We start from the raw sequence: 23,838 nt of genomic DNA, 5'->3' as shown, positions 1-23,838 counted from the left end.
ATTACAAAAAGAAATGAGCATTCACTTAAAAATATTGCTGAAACTGAAAAGAAAGTAACTTTCCTTCAGAATTTATTCAAGTATCAGTGTCAAGAAATGGATTTACTCTTCCTTTCCTCTACTCAGTATCTTCCTCCAAGGTCAGGAGCATCCCTAGTCTTGAATTCCTTTTATGAGGCAGTCCCTTGAGTTTGGGAAAGATATCTGAGGATAACCAGATACTGAAAACTGTTCAACACCAGTGAATTGGCATTTAGGCGTTATGGCTGAGTGATGTGCAAATAGATCCCTCACAGGAAAGAACTAACTTTGATCCACTTGTACTTTGAAACAGCTGTGTGTAGTTTCAGTACTTCATTTTTCCCATCTGTAAAATTAAGATAGTTTACTACATAGATTCTCTTTCAGGAGTTTTGTTGTGACCAGGAGTTAGAGTTGCCAACTGTCCTGGTATGCCCGAGACTGACAGGTCCCTGGAACACAAGACTTTCAGCTTAAAACTGGGACAGTCCTGGGCGCCTGGGTGGCTCAGTGAGTTAAAGCCTCTGCCTTTGGCTCAGGTCACGAGTCCAGGGTTTTGGGGTTGAGCCCCACATTGGGCTCTCTGCTCAGCGGGGAGCCTGCTTTCCCCTCTCTCTGCCTGCCTCTCTGCCTACTTGTGATCTCTCTCTCTGTCAAATAAATAAATAAAATGTTAAAACAGGGACAGTCCTGAGAAAATAGGATCAAGTTGATTACCCTATCAGAAGCATAATGAAATCATTTTGGATCTGATTAATCCAGTCTAACTCAATTAATTAGATGACTCTGTTGTATAACTTCAAGCATTATTGCAGTGATATAGTGTTAGTGTTCACACAGATAAAACATTTTTCTCTTTCCAGAAGTGAAATGTTGCCCATGGCTTCATTCTTCTATCCTTAGCAGATATGTGATAGGCTGCCTTAGCCCAGAAAAGATGTTTTCCTTTTGTAAGCTCTTATGGGTAATCCTATTCACAGTTAAGGGAGTTGAAGTTTCATGAGATTAGAGAGCTGAAAAATAGTGTTTTTTTTTTAAATTTAGAAGTCTAAATTTTGGGGCGCCTGGGTGGCTCAGTGGGTTAAGCCTCTGCCTTCAGCTCAGGTCGTGATTTCAGGGTTCTGGGATCGAGCCCCACATAGGGTTCTCTGCTCAGTGGAGAGCCTGCTTCCTCCTCTCTCTCTCTCTGCCTGCCTCTCTGCTTTCTTGTGATCTCTCTCTGTCAAGTAAATAAAATCTGTCAAGTAAATAAATAAAATCTTAAAAAAAAAAGTCTAAATTTAAAAAATTTTGAACTTTTTATTGTGAAATATTTTAAGGATATAGAGAAAGTATGACAAATAATATAATAAGCACCCATGTACCTACCACCCAACTTTATTAAACTTTAACATCTTGTCTTTTTTGCTGTGTATGTTTTATTTTTAAAGATTATTTTCACTAACCTTTTTCTGTTTCTGTTATATATTGATCTACAGAAACAAAATCCAAACCAAACAAAACAAAATTTTGCAAATTATTTTGAACAGATGGTCTAGTTCTACAGATAAAATTGAAGCACCTCTCCCACATTCACCTTCTTTTCCCTGAACATTAGTTACTATCCTGAATTTAGTATTTACCATACTATATTTATGAACATAAATGATATTTAATATATCACTTTGCATGTTTTGAAAATATATGTATTTGTGTGTGAAAGTTGTAAAAGAAAATTTACCACATTTTTGAAATGTGTAGGTACATGTTACAGAAAAAATGTCTTTGGAATCGATATATTAATAGATGCATATAGCTTTAGTTTTTTTGTTTTTTCTTTATTTTGTGAATATATAAAAATGTATTTTTTTGTTTGTAGGTATTTAGTAGTTTCCAGTTTTTCACAGTAACCAATGTTGTTTCAATGACATTCTAATTTATTAAATCTGCATGTGTGTGAGTTTCTCAGTGATAATTGCTGCCATTGGGTATATAGATCTTAAACTACATTAGAGATTGCCAGTATGCTTTCCAAAGTGGTTGTATATCAAGAGCATACAGCAGTTTTCATTTCTCTACATCTTGGCTAGTTCTTGGTATTGTCTGACTTAGTGTGTATTAGTTGGATGGGTTTGAAATGATTCCTCATGTTATTTTACTTTATTATCTTTTAAAGATTTTATTTGTTTAATTTGATAGAGACACAGTGAGAGAGGGAATACAAGCAGGGGGAGTGGGGGAGAGGGAGAAGCAGGATTTCTGCGAGCGGGACTCAATTCCAGGGCCCGGGGATCATGACCTGAGCCAAAGGCAGACACTTAACGACTGAGCCACCCAGGAGCCCCCTCTTCCTGCCCCACCATGTTATTTTAATTGTATTTCCCTAATTTCTAATAAGGTTGGTGGAGCTTTTTTCCTTATGCTTATTGCCCATTTGCATTTCCTTTTCTGTGAATTGCCTGTTCATGTTCTTTGCCCATTTCTCTTTTGTCCTTTTTTTTTTTCTTTTCTTTTTTGGTTGTCTTTTTCTTACTGATTTTTTGGAAACATCTGTTTTGGTGGGGAGGAGGGATGCTAATCTCATGTTGGCTTTATACTTCTGAAATATTTTCTCCAGGTTTGCAGCTTCAGTTTGTTTATGGTGCATAGTTGAAATGTTTTAAGTTGGTGAATTAGTCTTTCCTTTTAAAAGTGAAATTTATTTGTATTTTTTCAATTAGAAATAGTTTAAGAGGGGCACCTCGTGGCTCAGTTGGTTAAGTGTCTGCCTTAGGCTTAGGTCATGATCCCGGCCAGGGGCTCTTTCACTGCCTGCCACTCCCCCAACTTGTGTTCTTTCTCTCTCTCTCAAATAAATAAACTTTAAAAAAAGAAATTTTATGAGAAAAATTTGCAGTGTAGATTATAAGTCCTGATTATGATAAAAGCTTTTCCATCTCTTATAAAGGAAGACTGAACTAAACTAGCATAGAGAACACTGCAGTGTTTTCCAACTAGTTTAGCTGTTCCATTCATTTTCTTACATCTGCATCAGAAAAATAAAAATAGAATATTGGTGATGTTGGTGATTTTTCCCTTTTATTTTTCTGGATGTTCTCTAATATATTTATCTCATAATTTTAAAAGAAATCATTGTGTTTTTAAATTTTTATTATTTTTTAAAAATTTACTTATTTTAGAGAGAGCAAGCTGGGGGGAAGGGCAGAGGAAATTTTTTTTTTTCTTTTAAAGATTTATTTATATTAGAGGAACAGCTTGATGGGAGGAGGGGGCAAAGGCAGAGTGAGAATCTCAAGCAGTCTCCCTGCTGAGTACAGAACCTTGATCCCACAATTCTGGGATCATGAAGTGAGCTAAAACCCAGAATCGGATGCATAACCAACTATGTCATCCAAGCACCCCTTAAAAGATAACTTTTATTTTATTTTACTTTTAAGATTTTATTTATTTAAGAGAGAGAGACACAGCGAGAGAGGCAACACAAGCAGGGGGAGTGGGAGAGGGAGAAGCAGGCTTCCCGCTAAGCCATTCTCCAGCTTAAGACTGAAATGTTTATAATGCATTTTAGAGTATTTTCCTCAACAATAATAAAAGTTTTTGGATTTAACCTTTAAACTTTGATTATCTGCAAAACCAACCCATATAAAACATCTTAATTGCTACTGATAACAGATGCTTATTGACCCCATCTAGTCTGTAAAGTCCCTAAAAGCAGAACTTTGTTCATGTTTCTGCCTTTGGAGTTTATTGATCACCCAGTATCTCTAAACCAGTTCCCTACAAGTCTCCCAGGTTTTTCTCACATTAGCAAGAACACTTTTAAGTTTTGTATCTGTGAATAAAAATCTGAGGTGAATCTTACTAGCTCACCTTTTGTGTGAGAGGCTTCTCTGGGCTTCGTGGTCTCTGGACACACTTCCCTTAGCCATCTTACATCTCGGCTGTTGATGCCATGTTACGTCTGCGCTGCTGTCACCCTGTGGGGCAGAGCTCCAGTTTTATGTAGAACGGCTCAAACAGTATTTCAGTATGTCACAAGAACTAAGCCGAGTCTTCATTCTATTCTTTTTCCCTCAACAAATTGTCTCTGCTTCCTTAGAGATGGCATTCAGTCAAAAATTTTACTTCTTTCCATTAGTTTACTCATCACCTCACCTGGAAGCTAGCATGGACTTCATGTTTGGTTTTGTTGTTAGTTGGCTATGTCTGTAGGGACTGGAGTCTAGAAGGTAAACTAATGACAACTATTTCTGAAAGGCCACAAAGCTTACAAGTTGTGAAATAGTCGAAGTTCTTGGTTTCCTAAATGTATTGTGTAGGTTGGGGGGCATCTGGGTGGCTCAGTGGGTTAAGCCTCTGCCTTCGGCTCAGGTCATGATCTTTGACCAGTCACTATTCTTTAACATTGAGCCCCACATCGGGCTCTCTGCTCAGCAGGGAGCCTGCTTCCTCCTCTCTCTCTCTGCCTTCCTTTCTGCCTACTTGTGATCTCTGTGAAATAAATAAATAAAATCTTTAAAAAAAAAAAAAGCTTAAAATGTATTGTGTAGGTTGGTTATTAAAGTAGCTCTAACAAGAACATTGTCTGGGCCTTTTTCTGTGGTTTGTGATCCATCATAATCCTTAGGTTTACTTTCACTGTACCTATTAAAATAGTTTGTATGGTTTTATTTTGATTTTGGTGCAAAATTTTAATTGGTAGAGCTCTCTTTCCTTGACCAGTCACTATTCTTTGCCAGAAGTCAGCCTCCATGTCAGCTGACATGACAGGGATATGCTAAAACTAGAGGAAATTGAAAATACAAACTTCAGAAGAGTAAAAATTCATGTGTTTTTTTTTATTATTTTTTTAAAACATTTTATTTATTTATTTGACAGAGAGAGAGATCACAAGTAGGCAGAGAGGCAGGCAGAGAGAGAGGGGGAAGCAGGCTCCCCACTGAGCAGAGAGCCCGATGCGGGGCTTGATCCCAGGACCCTGAAATCATGACCTGAGCCGAAGGCAGAGGCTTTAACCCACTGAGCCACCCAGGCGCCCCAAAAATTCATGTTTTGATTTGATGTGGACTTGCATCTTTAATGAGGATTAGCACACACCTTAGTTTCCTAAGAAACCTGTGGATTTCTTTATTAAGTAAGTCTAAGATTTGCTTATATTGTTTATTAACCCTTTTTAAATGTGTACTAGAGCAATGATTTTTTTTTAAACCTTTGTGTACATTGGAATCCCCTGGAAGAACTGTTAATAAAAATTCTCTGGCCCCCCAAACCCAAAGTTACTGATTCTGTAAGTCTGAGATGAGACCACAGAATTCGCATTTCTGACCCATTCCCAGATCTTGTTGGTACTTTTGGTTTACGGTTTAGGAACTAATTTATTAGGTGAAGAAATAAAGGGAGGGGCACCTGGGTGGCTCAGTGGGTTAAACCTCTGCCTTCCGCTCAGGTCATGATCTCAGAGTCCTGGGATCGAGACCCCCGTCGGGCTCTCTGCTCAGCAGGGAATCTGCTTCCCCCTCTCTCTCTGCCTCTCTGCCTACTTGTGGTCTCTGTCTGTCAAATAAATAAATAAAATCTTAAAAAAAAAAAAAAAGAAATAAAAGGAGAGTGATATCAGAGAAAAATAATTAGATTAAAAAATAGTATATTCAGTATTTTTATTCATATTAGTTTATTCTGACCCAAATTTTCTAGACTTTAAAGAAAGAAATTGTCAACAGCCTTTTTGATTTACAGTAGAAAAAAAAATCAGTCATTTTTACTAAAAAAGAAGCCTTGAAGTAGTAATCCATTGAGAGATCAATAAGGATTCTCTATATAAAGCGGTTGCTGAAGAACACTTATACAAGTCTGCTACCTTCAATGGCTAAATTTACATTAAAGTATGTTTAGTCTTGGGTTGTCTGGATGGCTCGGTGGGCTAATATGCCTCCGACTCTTGGTCCCAGCTCAGGTCTTGATCTCAGGGTCATGAGTTCGAGCCCTGCACTGGGCTTCATGCTTGTGCATGGAGCCCACTTTAAAAAAAAAAAAAAGAAAAGTATGTAAAAAAGGCATGTTTAGTCTTTACAAATTAAGGTTATCTGCATTGTCTTTTTTTGAATTCAAAACATTAAATGGAAAGAACTTTATTAAGTTGTTAGGAAATCATAGACTGGCAGAACTAACTTTGTTTTCTAAATGATGATGGGTCACTTTTTTTTGAGTGTGAGAAATTCTATAAAATTAAGCAGCAGACAGACCTATAAGCTATTTAGTGTTTAAGTACTTGGGACCTTGAGAAAATAAAGGAAAGGAGTGATCTAAATTTAAACTGAACCGGACCCAATAAGCCTTTGACAGTGTTGTTATAGTGTATAGTAATGAATAGTAATGAATTTTCCCAGTTATGTCAAAATGAAGTAAGGAGAAAGAAAACTTAGTCTTAATGACCTCCAGAGGAACGTGCTTCCTTCTGCATGAGAGTAGTCAGAGATCTTTGCTACAGATCTTAAGAGTTTGTTAAAAACAAAACAAAACCAAAAAAACCCCTCTAGATTCAAGCCTAACACAACAACCCCATAAATATTAAATGTTATCTTTAACCAGTTACGTCAACTGTTCAGGGAAATGACAGCCTTCCTTCACGTTAGAGTAATGGTTAAGGCTCAGACTTCAGGGAATCATGAATCTTGGCCAGATGCTGGATGGAATTCTGTGTGCTGTTGGAAACATGTTGCCTATGATTAATAAATATTTTCAAGTGTTCCACATAACTTGACTGTTCTTCAATTAAGCCACTCTTCTAGTTTTTACTATATTGCAGTCTCAGGAGCTGCACATTTCTCACTCTAGAAATCCAGACAGTTTCCATAAAGTCTTACAGGAATGTTACTTTTTGCTATAAATGAATACTGACTTTAAGTAAATAATCTGCAGACTGTAAGCACATCAACATAATGAAATTCATTGTAATTTTTTAGACATGCTGATTGTTATTACATGAAAATGCATATGTGAAATAATATTAGATTAAAAAAGCAGGATACAATATTTATGAACATTCATTATAACTGTAAACATGTATGTATGTTGAAAAACAGATTTTGGAGTGTAGTAAGAATAAGTTGTTTCCTCATAAAATCATTTACATTCATATGCAGCAATATAAAATTATAAACTTAAATGTGGCAGTAACTGCCATGAATAAAGTAAAAAAATAAATTGTCAGAGGCTTGTAATGATAATGACAGGTGGATCTTAACACATAAGGAATTCCTATGAAGTCAAAAGGAACATAACTCAGTAAGAGCATTGCCAAAGGATATGAGCAGTATATAGGGAGGAAGAAGAAATATAAATGTCAATAAATACATGAAAAGGCTAGTTGATCAACCTCCCTAATAATAAGAAACAGAAATGAAAACTTTTTTTTAACTTATCAGTGAGCAAGGATTGAAACCCATTGTGGCTGGCTCAGTCAGTAGATCATTTGCCTCTGGATATCTGGGTTTCAGTTCAAGCCTCATGTTGGATGTAGAGATTACTTAAATCAATTAAATAAAATCTTAAAAAGAAAAACGCACGGCACCTGGGTGGTTCAGTGGCTTAAGCCCCTGCCTTCTGCTCAGGTCGTGATCTCAGGTCCTGGGATCGAGCCCCGCGTCGGGCTCTCCACTCAGGGGGGAGTCTGCCCCCCCCCCCACTCTGTCTCCTGCTCTGCCTACTTGTGATCTCTCTGTCAAATAAATAAAATCATTCCAAAAAAGATTTATTAAAAAGAAAAATGCAAAAAAACCCACCCAATGCTACTTAAGGTATGGGGAAATAGGCATTCCCATGTGCTGCTCATGGGAGTTTAATTTGTGTTTATTTGGAGATAAGTTGTCAAGTCTGCAAATGTGGAGGTCTTTTGGAAATAATTTGACAAATCTAAAAATACACACCTTTTTTTTTTTCATATATGTATATATTTATTTATTTGACACACAGAGAGCAAGCACAAGCAAGGGGAGCAGCAGGTAGAGGAAGAGGGAGAAACAGGCTCTGCACTGAGCACGGAGCCCGATGCAGGTTTCGATCCCAGAACTCTAGGATCACCAAAGGCAGACGCTTAACCAACTGAGCCACCCAGGTGCCCCTAAAAATGCACATACTTTTTGACTTAACAATTTCCACTTCTAGAAATTTATCCTATAAAAATATTAGCACAAGTGTGCCAAGAAATGTAGACAAACATATTTGATGAGACATTATGTGTAACAGTGGGAATTTTAAGATAATTTTAATTCTGTGTTCCTTATGGTTTATCCAATCAGTACTATAAAATAATGGTTAATAATAGGATGACTAAACTGTCTGAATTAGAATCCCTGCTCTAGACCTCCTTAGCACTGATTTTTTGGTAAATTTTCTGGCCTTGAAGCTTCAGTTTCTTTTTCTGTTAAATAATGAAGTTTATAGTATTAATAAACTCAGAGTTTATTACTCACCTGTAGTGCTTAGCATAGTGTCCCACACATATGTGGTCATTAAATCTTAGCAATTATTATCATAAGTGTCGTTACTCTGCTGTTTTTGTGAGGACAGGTGTAATCTGCTGGCATAGAAAGGTATCTGATACACTATTAGGTGACAAAAGCAAATAGAGAATATGGCTTTAAAAAGAGAAATCTAGAAGTATGGGGTGCCTGGCTGGCTCAGTCAGTAGAGCATCTGACTCATGTTGACCTCCTATTGTGAGTTCAAGCCCCATGATGAGTGTAGGGCTTACTTAAAAAAATTAAAATTAAAACATCTAAAGGTACTTAAGATTGTTCACCATGTTCATATTGTGGGGCAAAGATTAGGGAGGACAGTTTTCTATGTTAGAAACAAAAGTTTGTAACACTTTAAAACTTGGAGGACAGTTTTCTATGTTAGAAACAAAAGTTTGTAACACTTTTTAAAACTTGTAAAAAATGTTTGTAAACTTCTCTTTATCAACATTTTTGTTTATGTATAGTCTTTTGGTTTTTTTCCCCAAGATTTTATTTATTTGAGGGAGAGCATAAGCAGGGGGAGGATCAGAGGCAGAGGGAGAAGCAGACTCGCTGAGCAGGAATCCCTACTTGGGGCTTGATCTGAGGACCGTGGGATCGTGACCTGAGTTGAAAGCAGACGCTTAACCGACTGAGCCGCCCAGGTACCCCTGTTTATAGTATTTTAATTACAAAAATAAAACTTAAAAAAAAAAAAAGCGGGGGCAGGCAGAAAACAAGGCTTAAAAAAAAAAAAAAAAACAGGCACTACACTGTATTAAAAATACCTCCACAATTTTTGCTGCTTGAGAAATACTCTCCCTTGCTTGAGGGTCGCATGCTTTTGGTGGCCAGAGTTGTATCACGTTTTGAAGTAAGAAAAAGGGAGAAAGAATTAAAACGAAGACTCTGACTTAATGGTGTAGGAGTCCCAGAGAATCTGGCTTCATAGGAATTCACTTCCCACATACTTACCACTTCCCCTAGGACTCCACCCTCCCTGACGCTTACAACATTTATATAGTGAGTAATCCTTCCTTCTGCCACTGAAATGAAATCATTTATAATGGCTACAGCACTTGTTTTTCTAAACCTTAAAAATAGCTTTTAAAGGCAAAACTGTGGAGGCAATAATAAGACCAGTGGTTGCCCAGAGTTGTAGTGGAGGGAGAGAGATATAAATAGGCAGAATACAGAGGATTTTTAGGACAGTAGAACTATTGTATATGGTACTGTGATGGATACATATTATACATTTTTTAAAACTCATGGAATGTGTAACATCAAGAATGAACCTTAATGTAAACTATGGACTTCGGGTGATAATGGCATGTTAATATAGATTCATTGATTAGAAATGTACCGCTCTGGTATAGGATGTTGATGGCGGGGGTGGGGGGTAGTTCGTGAAGGCTGGGAGGCAAGGGCATGTGGAATCTGTACTTTCTGCTCAGTTTTGCTGTGAACCCAAAACTGCTTATAAAAAGTAAAGTCTATCTTTTTAGCAATGACCTACCAAGCTACACACACAGAATGTCTTTATATTTTTAATCTTTTAGAGGTATATGCTAAAATATTTACAAAGGAAATGATCTGTCTGAATTTATCTCAGTGCTAGACGGGTAAGGTATATGGGAAAATAGATGGAGTAAGATTAGCCGTGAGTTGGTAGTAATTGAAGCTGAGTAAACTGTACATGGGACTTCATTTTACACTTCTGACGGTATTTGTCTGAACTTTTCCCATAATAAAAAATGTTTTTTAAATTAGTCTTAAAAATAATGCTAATTTATCATCTTAATATTTAGCCTTTTTTTTTTTTAACATTTTATTTATTTGAGAGAGAGAGAGCACAGCGGGGGTGGGGGGGAGCTGCAGAGAGAGTGGGAGAAGCAGGTTTCCCGCTAAGCTCGGAGCCCCATGAGGGACTTGATTTCAGGAGCCTGGGATCATGACCTGAGCCAAAGGCAGATGTTTAACCGACTGAGCCACCCTGGTGGCCTAGTGTCATCGTTCTTTTTTTTAACAGTTTCAAAGCACCTACACACCCCTTTTGAGAAAGACACTTCAGGTTTTTTTGGTTGTTGTTGTAATTAGCATACAGTAAAGTACCCATATTTAAAGTATATGATTTCTTACGCTAAATACATTATGTTTATTTTTCACCAAACGGAATGCAATAAACATCTTCAAATCTGATTTAAAAAAATAAAAATAGGGCACTTGGGTGCTCAGTGGGTTAGAGCCTCTGCCTTCGGCTCAGGTCATGATCCCAAGGTCCTGGGTTCGAGCCCCACATTGGGCTCTCTGTTCCATGGGGAGCCTGCTTCCCCCCAACCCCACCTGCCTCTCTGCCTACTTGGGATCTCTGTCAAATAAATAAATAAAATCTTAAAAAAATAGAAAATAAATAAAGTATACGATTTGATAAGTTTGGGTATTTGTATACCAAATTCAATTCAAGTGTATGCTTGAAACCACCACCACTGTCAAGATAATGAACTTAATCACCCCCCAAATTTTCCCCATGTTCCTTTGCAGTCTGTCCCTTTTGGCTCTCCCTAGCTTACTCCTCATCCCCAGGCAACTACCGATCAAGTTTTTGTCCTTATACTCTAGTTTTCATTTTCTAGACATTTGCACAGATGAGTTCATGTGTTATATACTCTTTTGCCTGGCTTCTTTGATTCAGTTTTGAGAATTTTGAAATTCATCTATGGCATGGCATGTATCAATTATTTATTCTTTTTTACTCCTGAGTTGTATTCCATTATATGGATAGATCACAGTTTTTTATCCATACTTGTTGATGGATATTTGTGTTGTTTCCAGTTTGGGGTTATCAGTAAGGTTGTTATGGGTATTCATGTACAAATAATTGAATGAACATACACTTTCATTTATTTTGAGTAAGTAAGAGTAGAATATGATCCAATGTAATAGGTATATATTTAACTTTTTAAGATACTGCCAGTTTTCCAAATTGGTTGTAGATTTTTACAACAGCATTGTATAAGAGTTCTAGTTCTTCCCCTTGGTATACTTGGTGCAGTCAGTCTTTTTAATATTTTAGCCATTCAAGAGGGTATGTAGTAATATCTCATTGTGGTTTTAATTTATATTTTTCTGAATAATGATGGCAAGTATCTTTTCATGTGCTTATTGGTCATCCTCATATCTTGGGGGAAGTGTCTGTTCCAGTCTCTTTCCCAATTTTTAAATTCGGTAGTTTGCTTTCTTTGTGAGTTTTGAGAGTTCTTTATATATTATGGATACAAATTCTCTATAATATGTATGCTTGGCAACATGTTTTCCTAGTCTATGGCTTGTCTTTTTATTTTCATAACTGTTTTTTGAGAAGGGAAATGGGTTAGTTTAGATATTGATGGAAGTCTCTTTCATCAGTTTTTTCTTCTGTGGCTCTTTTTTTGTGTGTCATCTAAGAAATCTTTGCCTGGGGCGCCTGGGTGGCTCAGTGGGTTGGGCCTCTGTCTTTGGCCCAAGTCGTGGTCTCAGGGTCCTGGGATGGAGCCCTTCATCGGGCTCTCTGCTCAGCAGGAAACCTGCTTCTCCCTCTCCCTCTGCTGCTCCCCCAGCTTGTGCTGTCTTGTTCTCTATGTCAAATAAATAAAATTAAAAAGTGAAATAAAATAAAATTAGATTATTTTTTGTTTTTGAGTTGTAGGAGTTCTTTATATATTCTGGATATTTACCACCTATCAGAGATACATGATTTGCAGGTATTTCTCCCATTCTGTGGGTTTCCCTTTTATTCTGTTGATTGTTTCTTTTTTTTTTTTTTTTTAAGATTTTATTTATTTATTTGAGAGAGAGACAGTGAGAGAGAGCATGAGCGAGGAGGAGGTCAGAGAGCGAAGCAGACTCCCCATGGAGCTGGGAGCCTGATGTGGGACTCAATCCCGGGACTCTGGGATCATGACCTGAGCTGAAGGCAGTCGTCCAACCAACTGAGCCACCCAGGCGTCCCTGATTGTTTCTTTGATATAAAGAAGTTTTTTTTGTTGTTTTGTGTTTTAAAGATTTTGTTAATTTATTTGACAGAGAGAGAGAGAGATCACATGCAGGCGGGGAGGGGGGAAGCGGGCTCCCTGCTGAGCAGAGAGCCTGATGCAGGGCTCAATCCCAGGACCCTGGGATCATGACCCAACCTGAAGGCAGAGGCCCAACCCACTGAGCCACCCAGGCACCCTGTAACAAAGAAGTTTTAAAATCTGATAGTGTCTTATTTGTCTATGTCTGCTTTTGTTCTTTAATTTCTTTTAGGAAATATTTTGTAGTTTTCAGTGTATAAGTATACTAGGGTCTCCCCAGGATCATGCTTATGTTCAGTGAATAGCTAGAAGAACTGACAGAACGCAGAAAGGCTGTTACACTCACTGGCTATAGCTTATTACAGCGGAAGAATACAAATAAACACATTGAAGGGCAGAGTCCAAGAGATACCAGGCATGAGCTTCCAGTTTTTTCCTCCTGGCAGTCATAGGAGCAGTGAGTGCTTAATTCTCCCAGGAACATGCTGACTGGGAAGCTTACTTGAGCTTTGGGTCCAGGAATTTTACTGGGGGCTGGTCATGACTGACCATAATTCTCTAGCCCCTCCCAAGGTCAAGCAGATATTTGTGGCCCAAGACCTTCACCATAGATGACATTGTTAGCAGTGTGGCCCAAAGCCTCATGTAAATAAAAACACTCTTAACAGGCGGGATATTCCAAGGGCTTAGAGGTTATCTCCCAGACACCAGGCCAAATCTTTCTCTGTCCTGTGCAGGATTTGGGCACCCCTGACCTACTGAGTTAATCCCTTACTACACTACAGGCCTTTCACATTTTTTCATTCTTTAGGTCTTAGCTCACAAGTCACTTCCTCAAAGAGATATGCTCTGGCCACGTTATCTAAAAGTAGTCCCAGCCCCCATTTTTTTAAAAATCACATCACCCTGTTAGCAGTACTGTCCAGCTCCTGTGATCTTGTTTATTATCCCCTGCTTGAAATCAGTTCATGAGAGCAGAGACCTCATCTATCTTTTTGACTGCTATATCCCTGGCATTCGCTTTTTAAAAAATTAGTAAGCGTAATGATTAAACCTAGAAACTAAAACAGTACAATAAGCCAAATATGGTCCTGAGTACCATGAGCTAGGGGCAAAGGATATGAATATTTAGTTCGTAGAAAAAAAAGCTCATCTTTTCTAATAATAAAAGAAGTTACACCATGTTCGCATATTTAACCTATTAGGTTGGTAAAAATCCAAGCATTTCATAGCTTGCTTTGTTAATAAGGGCTTGTTGAAATAGGAACTGTTCTGTACTGCTTGGGTCTTTAAATTGATAGAACCCATAGGAAGGGTGATTTGGCAATACATACCAGAATTTTAAATGCATATGTACTTTGACCCAGTAGTTTCACTTCAGGAAGCTTACCCTATAGATATGCTTTGCACATGTGAAATAACTTGTAGGGGGCATTCACTGGAGCAGTGTTTGTAAATGGCAAAAAGTTGGAAGCATAGTTAACAGCAGCAGTGTCCACAATAGCCAAAATATGGAAAGACCCAGATGTCCATTGAGAGATCAGATGAATGAATAAAGAAGATGGTGTGTGTGTGTGTGTGTGTGTGTGTGTGTGTGTGTGTGTGTAATGGAATTATTACTCAGCCATCAAAAAGAATGAAATTTTGCCATTTGCAACCATGTGGTTGGAACTAGGGGATATTAGGCTAAATGAAATAAGTCACAGAAAGACAAATACCCTATGATTTCACTCGTGGAATTTAAGAGACAAACCTGTTGACCATACGGAAAGTGAAGGAAAAATAAGATGAAAATGGAGAGGGAGGCAAACCATAAGAGATGCTTAACTCAGGGTAGCAAACATCCTTGCTGGAGGGGAGGTGGGTAGGGAGATAGGATTATTGGGTGATGGGCATTAAGGAGGGTACTTGATGTAAAGAGCACTGGGAGTGATATGCAACTGATAAATCACTAAATTCTGTCCCTGAAACTAAAATAATGCAGTATATGTTAACTAAATTGAATTGAATTTAAAAAAAGAAAAAGAGATGGAAGCAAGATAAATGTTTGTCTTTAGGAGATTGGCCTAATACATTATGATACGTTCAGACACTGGTTATGTAGCTGATTTAAAAAGGTTTTCTGGGGGGGGGGGGGCGCCTGGGTAGCTCAGTCGTGGAGCACGTGCCTTTGGCTCAGGTCATGATCCCAGGGTCCCGGGATGGAGCCCTGAGGGCTCCTTGCTCAGCGGGGAGCCTAATTCTCCCTCTCCCTCTGCCTGTTGCTCCCCTGCTCCTGCTCGCTCTATCAAATAAATAAATAAGATCTTCTTTAAAAAATGATGTTTAAAAATAAAAAGTTTTTCAAAGAATAAGGATGTACTTATGTACTGATATGTAAAAAATCTCTAAGATACATAGTTAAGCAAAGAAAGCAAAGTGCAGGATAGTACATTTATTTTACTAAAATAATTTGTGTAAAAAGTGGGAATGAGAATATATATTTGTATTTGCATATACATCAAGAAACTGCAGAGAATAATGACAGTGGTAACCTGGAGCATTATATAATTAAATAGAGAGATATGTGGGAGATTATTTTTTATGTTATTCCTTGTTACATTCTTTGACTTTAGAATCGTGTGAAAATTTTACCTGTTTAAATAAACTTTATTTTAAAGAAATTGAAACATACAATTTTATTTTTGGTTTTTTTGGAAACATATAGTCAATTTTAAAAACAGTATCAAAGGTACTATAAAGAGAAAGGGTGCATTAAACAGTGCTCTGCATCCCATATCAGCTTCAAGGGTGGGGCAGGGTGGGTTTGGCTCTTGTTCATTAGAAACCAGAATATCCAGTTGAGTACTGTGAATGAACATATTATGATTGCTTCTTTCATGCTGGACTTACCCAACTGAGCTGTTCATGGAGCCTAATAAGACAGCTGTAGTGCCATAGAAAGAACAAAGATTTTGAAGCAAGAAACTTGAATTTGATTCCTGTGTCTACTGTTTTCTGGCCTTGAGATTTTAAACAAATTATTTTAACATCAATCTACCAAAACCTCTCTATATATACAAAGAATAAATGAAATAATGTGAGCATGCTTTGTAAATTATCAAATACCATATAAAAAGAGCTGTTGTTATGTGCATTTTGGTTTATATTGCATAGTAATCAGCCCATTCAGTTGGTCATAATTGTATTGCCGAACATTAGTCGCAAACAAAACATTCTTAGCATATGACTTAGTTACCTCCTTCAAAAAAGATAGAAAGAAGTATGGATTTCCTCAACTTTCTTCAGCCGTCTCTCACACTGTGTCCCTGGCCTCCAGAGCCTGCATTGCCTTCCTACTGGACTTTGGTCAATCCAAAGACTTGTGATCAGCAAAAATTACCTTTCTTACTGAGTGGTGTATATATGTCTGCCTTTTGTGCTTTGGAATAGTTTCCTTTCCGTTCCTCATAGGGTTTAAATCTTCATAAATATTTTCTGTGTGAGGTCAGAGAGTTGCTACTTCCTGACCTCCAGACTGAGGTAGAGGGGCTCCAGTTCCTTTGTGAAGCCAACTTTTCTCTCTTCTGTTCCCCTCCACGTGTCCCCTACCCTGTTCCATGAGTTTTCATCTCCCAGTCTGGTTTCCTTAATCTCTTCTGCTAGTCCTAACTGTGCTTTGACCCGATAAGTATGCTCAGGTCTAACACTCCTGAAATGTTTTCAAATGTGAATCCCTTCTGTTGTCACATCTTGTATTTTTTTGCTTCAAAGAATGATTGCCTTTAACTCTTCAACTCCCATTCATTCCCCAGTTCACTATGATTTATGATCTTGTTACCCTCTTAACTCTTTTACTTTTGTAAAAACACTGGCCCAACTTTCCCCTGCTAAATTCAGTGGCTTTTCAGCTCTCCTATGGCCTGACTGTTGATGACACGTCTGACATGTACTCCTTTGGCTGCTGTCATGTATTCTTCCTGGGATTTCTTCCCTCTCCCCTATTTTTCTCTTAATCTCTTTGGCTGGTTTTTCTCTTACAACCTGCTGCTAAAGCTTAGGGGTTATCCACTTCTCTCCTTGGTCGCCATCCACTCTGCTTTTCTTTCCACAGTTATTGGATTACGTAATAACCAAGTCCATACTGTTCCGCTTTCAATCTGTACTCCCTGGGATTTCATCCATTTCCATAACTGTAGAAACTAATGAATGCCGGACTGTACCCTTGGACTTCGCTGCCTTGTTGCCGGTACCTCACATTCACCTATCTCCCTAATTAAATACTTCTCCTCTCCTCCTACCTGCTCATCTTCTTGTGTCCCCTGCTGTATCAATGCCATCATCACCTTCCTGTCCCTTATGCCAGAAACCTCCAGAATCATCCCTGACTCCTTCCTGACCATTCATATGTAATTTGCCACAATGCCCTGTCAGTTCTGCTTCTGACATACCTTTTGCATACATCTCCCTGTTTTCATCGCCACGCAGTCAGGTTTCTTTAAAATGAAACATAATTTAATGTGTTACCACCTCAACCTTACTAATTTTTATGACTTTTTATTGCCTATAGGACAAAGTCTAAAGCCCTTGGGCATGGCAAATGAGATTTTTTACAACCTGTTCCTAACCTTTTCCTGCCACCAGTCCTGACAAACTGTGTTCCCCAGCCAGCCTAGGAGTCCTCACTGTTTTGTTTTGTTTTTTCCAAGCTATTATTTATTTGACAGTGAGAGAGGGAACACAAGCAGGGGGAGTGGGAGAGGGAGAAGCAGGCTTCCTGCTGAGCAGGGACCCCGATGCGGGACTCAGTCCCAGGACCCTGGGATCGTGACCTGAGCCAAAGGCAGACGCTTAATGACTGAGCCACCCAGGTGCCCCTCACACTGGTTTTCTGTATAGGCTTTATTTTTCAGTTTCACACCTTTACACCTCTGTCACGTCTCTGCTTGGAGACCATTCACCTTCCACTCACTTTTCTCAGGAATCGTATCTTTGGGGTGCCTGGACGGCTCAGTCATTAAGAGTCTGGCTTTGGCTCAGGTCATGATCCCAGGGTCCTGGGATTGAGCCCTGCATTGGGCTCCCTGCTTAGCGGGAAGCTTACTTCTCCCTCTCCCACTCCCCCTGCTTATGTTCTCTCTCTTGGTATATATCTCTCTCTCTCTCTCTCTGTATCAAATAATTAAATAAAATCTTTTTTTTTTTTAAAGGATCATATCTTTATGCTGCCTTTTTGGACCACATAGAATTATCAGTCCTGCAGCACTTTATTCATGTCTCTGATACACTGTTTATCCTGTATTAAAGCAAACTTATGATCTGAAGGATCTTTTTAATTTCAGTATTGCCATAGCACAGTACCTGGAATATAGAATTTTAATAATTACTTACAGGATGAATATTTTCAAAGTAAAGTGAAAAAGAACTCAGCCAGTTCTCAGTGCAGACACTGAGTCTGCCGAGTTCCTGTGTTGTCTTGTGAACAGCTCATTGAAAGGTGGTTAAGAGCTTGATTTCTGGTCGGTCATGCCTGGGTTCAAACTCTCTCTGTAATGCTTCCTAGCTGTGGCCATTTCCCCACCTACAAAGTGGTGATGACGGGGTGGCTGTGAGAATTTAATGTAAAGCACGTATCACAGTCCAGTATGTCCTAATAATTTTAAGTTATTATTAAGAGTGTAATGTATTTTTAATGACTAACAGTAATAGTTACACTCTGTAGTCAAAAATGAGGTAAAAGAGTGGCATGTTCTCACACGATCTTCATAAGAGAACCTGTTCTTATCTTAACTAAGCGGATTACATTTTACCAGCAACAATGGCTGTCAGTCTGCTCTCCTCTCCTATTCTGTACTTACCTAGGAGGAGTGCTGTTCTTTTCCTCCTTTTATCTGTTACTTTTATTATTCTTATTAATGCTCTTCAGATTCACTCTCTCCTTTACAAAAAGTTGAGTTTTAGATATGAACAGTGATACCAAAAAGGAAGTTGAACTTGAAAGATAAGAAAGGGTAAACCCAGCATAAGGATAAAAGTGGTGTTTGGATTAAGAAACCGAGGAAAGTAGAATCTAAGAAAGGTTCTAGTTTCATTCAGTCATTTGTCAAATATTTGTTGCTCCTTCATTCTATACAGGGCAAGGTGAGGACGCCTCTGGCTGGAGGAGCATCAGAATTGTTTAAGGCCTAATTTCTCTCTGTAAAGATTTTTTAAAATCTTTTAAATAATTTTTTGAAATAATTGTAGATTTACATGCAGTTGTAAGAAATAATAGATCCCTTGTATATCACTGTAAGGATTTTAAGTGTTATTAATAATGAAGGTTGTGGGGCACCTGGGTGGCTCAGTGGGTTAAAGCCTCTGCATTCGGCTCAGGTCATGATCCCAGGGTCCTGGGATCGAGCCCCGCAGGGAGCCTGCTTCCTCCTCTCTCTCTCTGCCTACTTGTGATCTCTGTCTAATAAATAAAATTAAAAAATAATAATAATAATAATGAAGGTTGGGGCGCCTGGCTGACTCATTTGGTGGAGCAGGCAACTCTTAATCTCAGGGTCATGAGTTCAAGCCCCACGCTGGTTGTAGAGCCTAGTTAAAAAAAATTATGAAAGGGAGGTAGTTCCTTGTATAACTGGTATGAAACTGCAGGTGGAAAGCAGTTCTTAATTTTGAAAAAGGTGAGATTACTACACTTGCAGCTGTAATAAATAAGGTTTCGTGCAGGTATCAGGTTTTGTTTTTTTTTTTTTTTTTTTAAGATTTTATTTATTTATTTGACAGAGAGAAATCACAAGTAGATGGAGAGGCAGGCAGAGAGAGAGAGAGGGAAGCAGGCTCCCTGCTGAGCAGAGAGCCCGATGCGGGCCTCGATCCCAGGACCCTGAGATCATGACCTGAGCCGAAGGCAGCGGCTTAACCCACTGAGCCACCCAGGCGCCCCAGGTATCAGTTTTTAAGCCAAACCTCAGAGGATTGTAGTTGTGTTAGGTTGAGAATGGAAGAGGAGAAACAGGTAAAACCCAGAAAGGGCCGGGTGAGAGGGAGGACCGGGTTCCTGCACCAAAGAGCGGTAAATCATCTAGACAGACAGACATACCTACATACAAACATTTATTTATTTGTCAGAGAGCGCACAAGAAGGGGAGCTGCAGGCAGAGGGAGAAGCAGACTTCCTGCTGAACAGGGAGCCCCATGTGGGACTCAACTGAGGATCCTGGGATCATGACCTGAGCTGAAGGCAGACGCTTAACCTACTGAACCACCCAGAGGCGCCTCATCTAGACTTTTAAATTGCACGCCTTTTGTGAATTGATTCTTTCTTGCTTTGAGTTTTTAGAACTCAAGTAATGATGGGCCTCTCCTTAATCTCAGGTCTAATTACTCCGTTTTCTGTTTTTATAAAATACCTTGATTCTACTGAGAGTCCGACTTCTTGAAAAAAGTTTCTCTTGTGCTTTTAGAATGACAGCAGAGAACGGCACGAGCACAGCAGTGAAAGGCGGAGACGTGGCAACCCTGGGCCATTATCTAATGGACGACCCCAGGGTAACTCACGGCAGGTGGTGGAACACGAAGAGGAGGAAGATGAAGAGCTGACGTTGAAATACGGCGCCAAACATGTGATCATGCTTTTTGTCCCCGTGACTCTCTGTATGGTGGTGGTCGTGGCTACCATCAAATCAGTCAGCTTCTATACCCGGAAGGATGGACAGCTGTATGTATGAGTGTTTAATTATTCCCAAGACGGGTCTGGCTTTCCTTTTTAGTGCGGCGTCATCACCTTGGAGGCTCTGCTCTGAGGGAGCACGAAGTCCTCTCTGACTGCTCTGGCTGTCAGGAGTTATTATTTGTTGCTTTAAGCAGAGAAAATGAGAGCTACAGAGTTCTGTTTCATGTGTGGTGTCACTGGGCGATGCTGAATTTATTTGAAATTGAACAGGTAAAGAGTTGAATATTAATCTTTTCCACCTCAGGGCCAGTGGTCCCATTGTTCTTCTGCTAGAACATTCTTCCCTTTTCTAGATTTGATGGATGAATTCTTATTGTTTTCATCTTTGCTTAAGTGTTACGTCCTCAAAGGTGATTTCCCTGATCCTTGTAACAGAATTAGGTCCTTTCGGATACTCTTTCTTATAGCAGCCTGTTCTTTTTCACTTGTCACAATATGCAAATATTTATTTACATTATTTAAGCCTGGTTTCTTTCTGTAAGGTAAGGCCTGTGAGGGCAAATTGTTTCTACAACTAGTTATGTAACAAGTGCTCAACAACAACAACAAAGTTGCTGAATGAAAGGATGAAGAGTTCGTGCATGCTCCAGTTCTCTAGACTCCTGGGGGGTTGTTGTATAGGTTCTGTCGTGCTGTTGGTAGGAGCCCTTTGCCTTCAAGGAAAATACTTTGATTCAGATTCACCTAATTTTGTCTCTAGAACTCTGTAGAGCCCCTAAGGGCTCAAACAAAGATTTAAATGAATTTTGAAATTTGAATTAGCAAACTGTGTGGCGTTCTAAAAGCCAAGGTATTAGCCCTTTGGGAGAAAGGCTAAGACAGGAGTAAAGGGCAGGAATTAGAGACCACGGTCAAAAGAGACTGGGAAGTACTGTCTGTATAGCTTAGAGTTAGTTTTGGCTGTATATTATAGAACAGGGTTAGTAAGCCAGAGTGCCCACAGGACAGATCTGCCTGCCACCACCTATTTTTGTAAATAAAGTTTTACTGGAACATAATCATGTTCATTCATATATATTGTTCATTTATATATTGTCTATAGCCGCCTTCATACTACAGTGGCAAGGGTTCAGTGGTTGCAACAGAGGCCATATAGACCACAAAATTTAAAATATGTCCTCTTTAGTCCTTAACAGAAAGTTTCCTGACTCTGTTATAGGAAATCAAAACAACTGGTTTAAATGGTATACGTATCTTATCTTTCTCCCAGAGAGTGGTACAGGGTGGTCAGTCCAGATTAATAGTATGTCTTCACATTCCTCAAGGACTCGGGCTTCTTCTTTCCTTTTCCTTTGGCTTCTATCCTTTAGGCTATTCAAGGTTCCTTATTGGTACTGGAGCCCCAGTTCCTTATTGGTACTGAACTTCCTGTTCAATTCAGACAACAGGAAGCAGGAAGTGGTGAGGGAGAAAAGGACCTAAGACATATCTCCCAGCAGAATTAATGCCTTTCTTAGAAGTTCTACACAACACATCCGCTTTTAACTCATAGGCCATACTTTGTGTCATGGTCACACCTAACTGTAAGGGAGTCAGAAATAAAGTCTCTTAGCTGGGAACGCTGGAACCTGAAATAAAAGTGTGTTTATGTGAATGAGAAACCAAGGGGAAGATGGGTATGTGACGTTATGTTAAAACAACTCCAATTGTAGTTACCCTGTGGGTGAAAAAAATAATTGTAAGCCATTATTATATAAGCCACCTTCCTTTGACAAGTACTTAGGTAGTTCATGTGGTAGAATCCAGTTCTCTAAACAAATCACTAATAAGCTGTGGAGAGAGAACATTTGGTAAGTAATGATTTCAGTGTAAAGCATCCACTAGATGGAGCCAGTGTCTGGCTCACAAAAGTCCACCTCTCCACATTTGAGATCTCTCCTTTTGTTTTGAAGAACTTGTATATAAGAACTTGAGTATAGCTACCTTTCTTAGCTGAAATTCTTGGCGAGATTGCTGAGATGGAGAAAAGTCACAAGATATCAGTTGAATCAAGGAACTAAAACTGGTGTTGGAGAGGGTTGTGGTTTGAGATACCCATTAACACTTACTTCGCACTTTTGTATTTTATTACAGAATCTATACCCCATTCACAGAAGATACAGAAACCGTGGGGCAGAGAGCCCTGCACTCAATTCTGAATGCTGCTATCATGATCAGCGTCATTGTTGTCATGACTATTCTCCTGGTGGTTCTCTATAAATACAGGTGCTATAAGGTGAGCATGAGACATGGAACTTTGCTTTCCAGCATGTTCTTTTTGTGACTGGGTTTTCCTGTCACCGTACTTGGTCCAGTAGAGAAAGGAACTTCATATTCTAGAACTGATTTTTGCTTTTCCCCCTTATTGTAGAACATTTAAAAACACAAAAAGACATTATGGGGAAAAAATTTTTTTCTTATCATATTCTAAATGTTTTTAACATTTTGATTTGCAGTACGCTTAGGACATTCCAGATTAAGTCCTAAGACCTTTGTGAATTCCCTCATTCGCAAATAGTACTGTAGCATATAATTGACCCCATAAAGTAATATAACTTAAAAATTTCAGATTTTCCTGAGTGCAGACCACTAGAGCTTCCTTCAGACACTGATGTTAAACTCATTGGTGACTGGTTATATTCCCATTTCTACACTGGGAGCCATGCATTCCCTCACTGTCTCTCCTTCAGTAGCACTAGCTCTTTCCTTGGGAAATGAGGGCGGGGGAGATTGTATAGCAAAGACACAGGGCCAACCCTCCCAGCCTCTGCTCCCTTAGCTCACCCTCTCACTAAGGGATTCACTCTTAAATTTTCGCCACCTGCCATATTTCAGGTGCATGCCTCAGAAATCACAAATTATTACAAGTCTTTCTCAAATAAAAGAAATAAATGATAACTTTCCAGATATTGAAGTCTACTCTTTTCCCCTCTAGTATTTATGTCTGTATATGTTTAACATAGTTAAAATAAAATGTTTAATAAATATGTGTCCTTTCTTAACTTTTACTTTGGCATAAGCATTTTTCCATATTTAAATCCTCAGAAAATGTGTCTAAAGGCTATGTAACATTTGACTCAATGAGTGTATTTTAATTTACTTACCCTATTTTCCCTGATGTTAGACGTTTAAGTCATATCCATTTTTTTACTACTCTAAAAAACAATTAATGCCTTTAGGGAGCCTTTTTAATTTTTCATATTATTTCCTTAGGGTAAAATCCTCAACACAGAATTTATGGGGCAAATTATCTACATTTTTTAATTTTTATTTTATTTATTTGAGAGAGAGTGTAAGAAAACAAGAGAGAGCAGCCGTGGTGGGGAGGGGCAGAAGGAGAGGGAAAAGCAGACTCCCTGCTAAGCAGGGAGCCCGCCATGGGGCTTGATCCCAGGACCCTGGGATCAAGCCCCAAACCAAAGATGCTTAACTGACTGAGCCACCCAAGTGCCCCATCTACATTTTTTTTAATTATCATGGTGTGCAAAATTCCTTTTTTCAAAATGATAGTATCAATTTGTACTTAACATTAGTAGTGAATGAGACTGTCTTACCTTAACCTTTCACAGCACTGAATTTTTTAAGTTCTGTGCTAATTTTTATA

The 23,838-nt window shown here is 38.8% G+C and overlaps 1 protein-coding gene across 6 annotated transcripts in view; it reads left to right on the top strand.

Annotated features, from left to right (window-relative positions):
* PSEN1 (presenilin 1) overlaps positions 1-23,838 on the top strand; it is a 70,206-nt gene that overhangs the window by 15,092 nt on the left and 31,276 nt on the right. For all 6 annotated transcript variants that reach the window (XM_032345032.1, XM_032345033.1, XM_032345027.1 and 3 more), the window contains 2 exons: positions 19,987-20,240; positions 22,329-22,470. In XM_032345032.1, the coding sequence (XP_032200923.1) occupies positions 19,987-20,240; positions 22,329-22,470 (396 nt within the window). The remainder of the gene's footprint in view (positions 1-19,986; positions 20,241-22,328; positions 22,471-23,838) is intronic.

The sequence above is a fragment of the Mustela erminea genome, chromosome 5 (assembly GCF_009829155.1).
Source record: "Mustela erminea isolate mMusErm1 chromosome 5, mMusErm1.Pri, whole genome shotgun sequence".
NCBI lineage: Eukaryota > Metazoa > Chordata > Mammalia > Carnivora > Mustelidae > Mustela > Mustela erminea.
The sequence above is the reverse complement of the archived record's forward strand: the minus strand, read 5'-3'. Positions and strand labels throughout refer to the sequence as shown.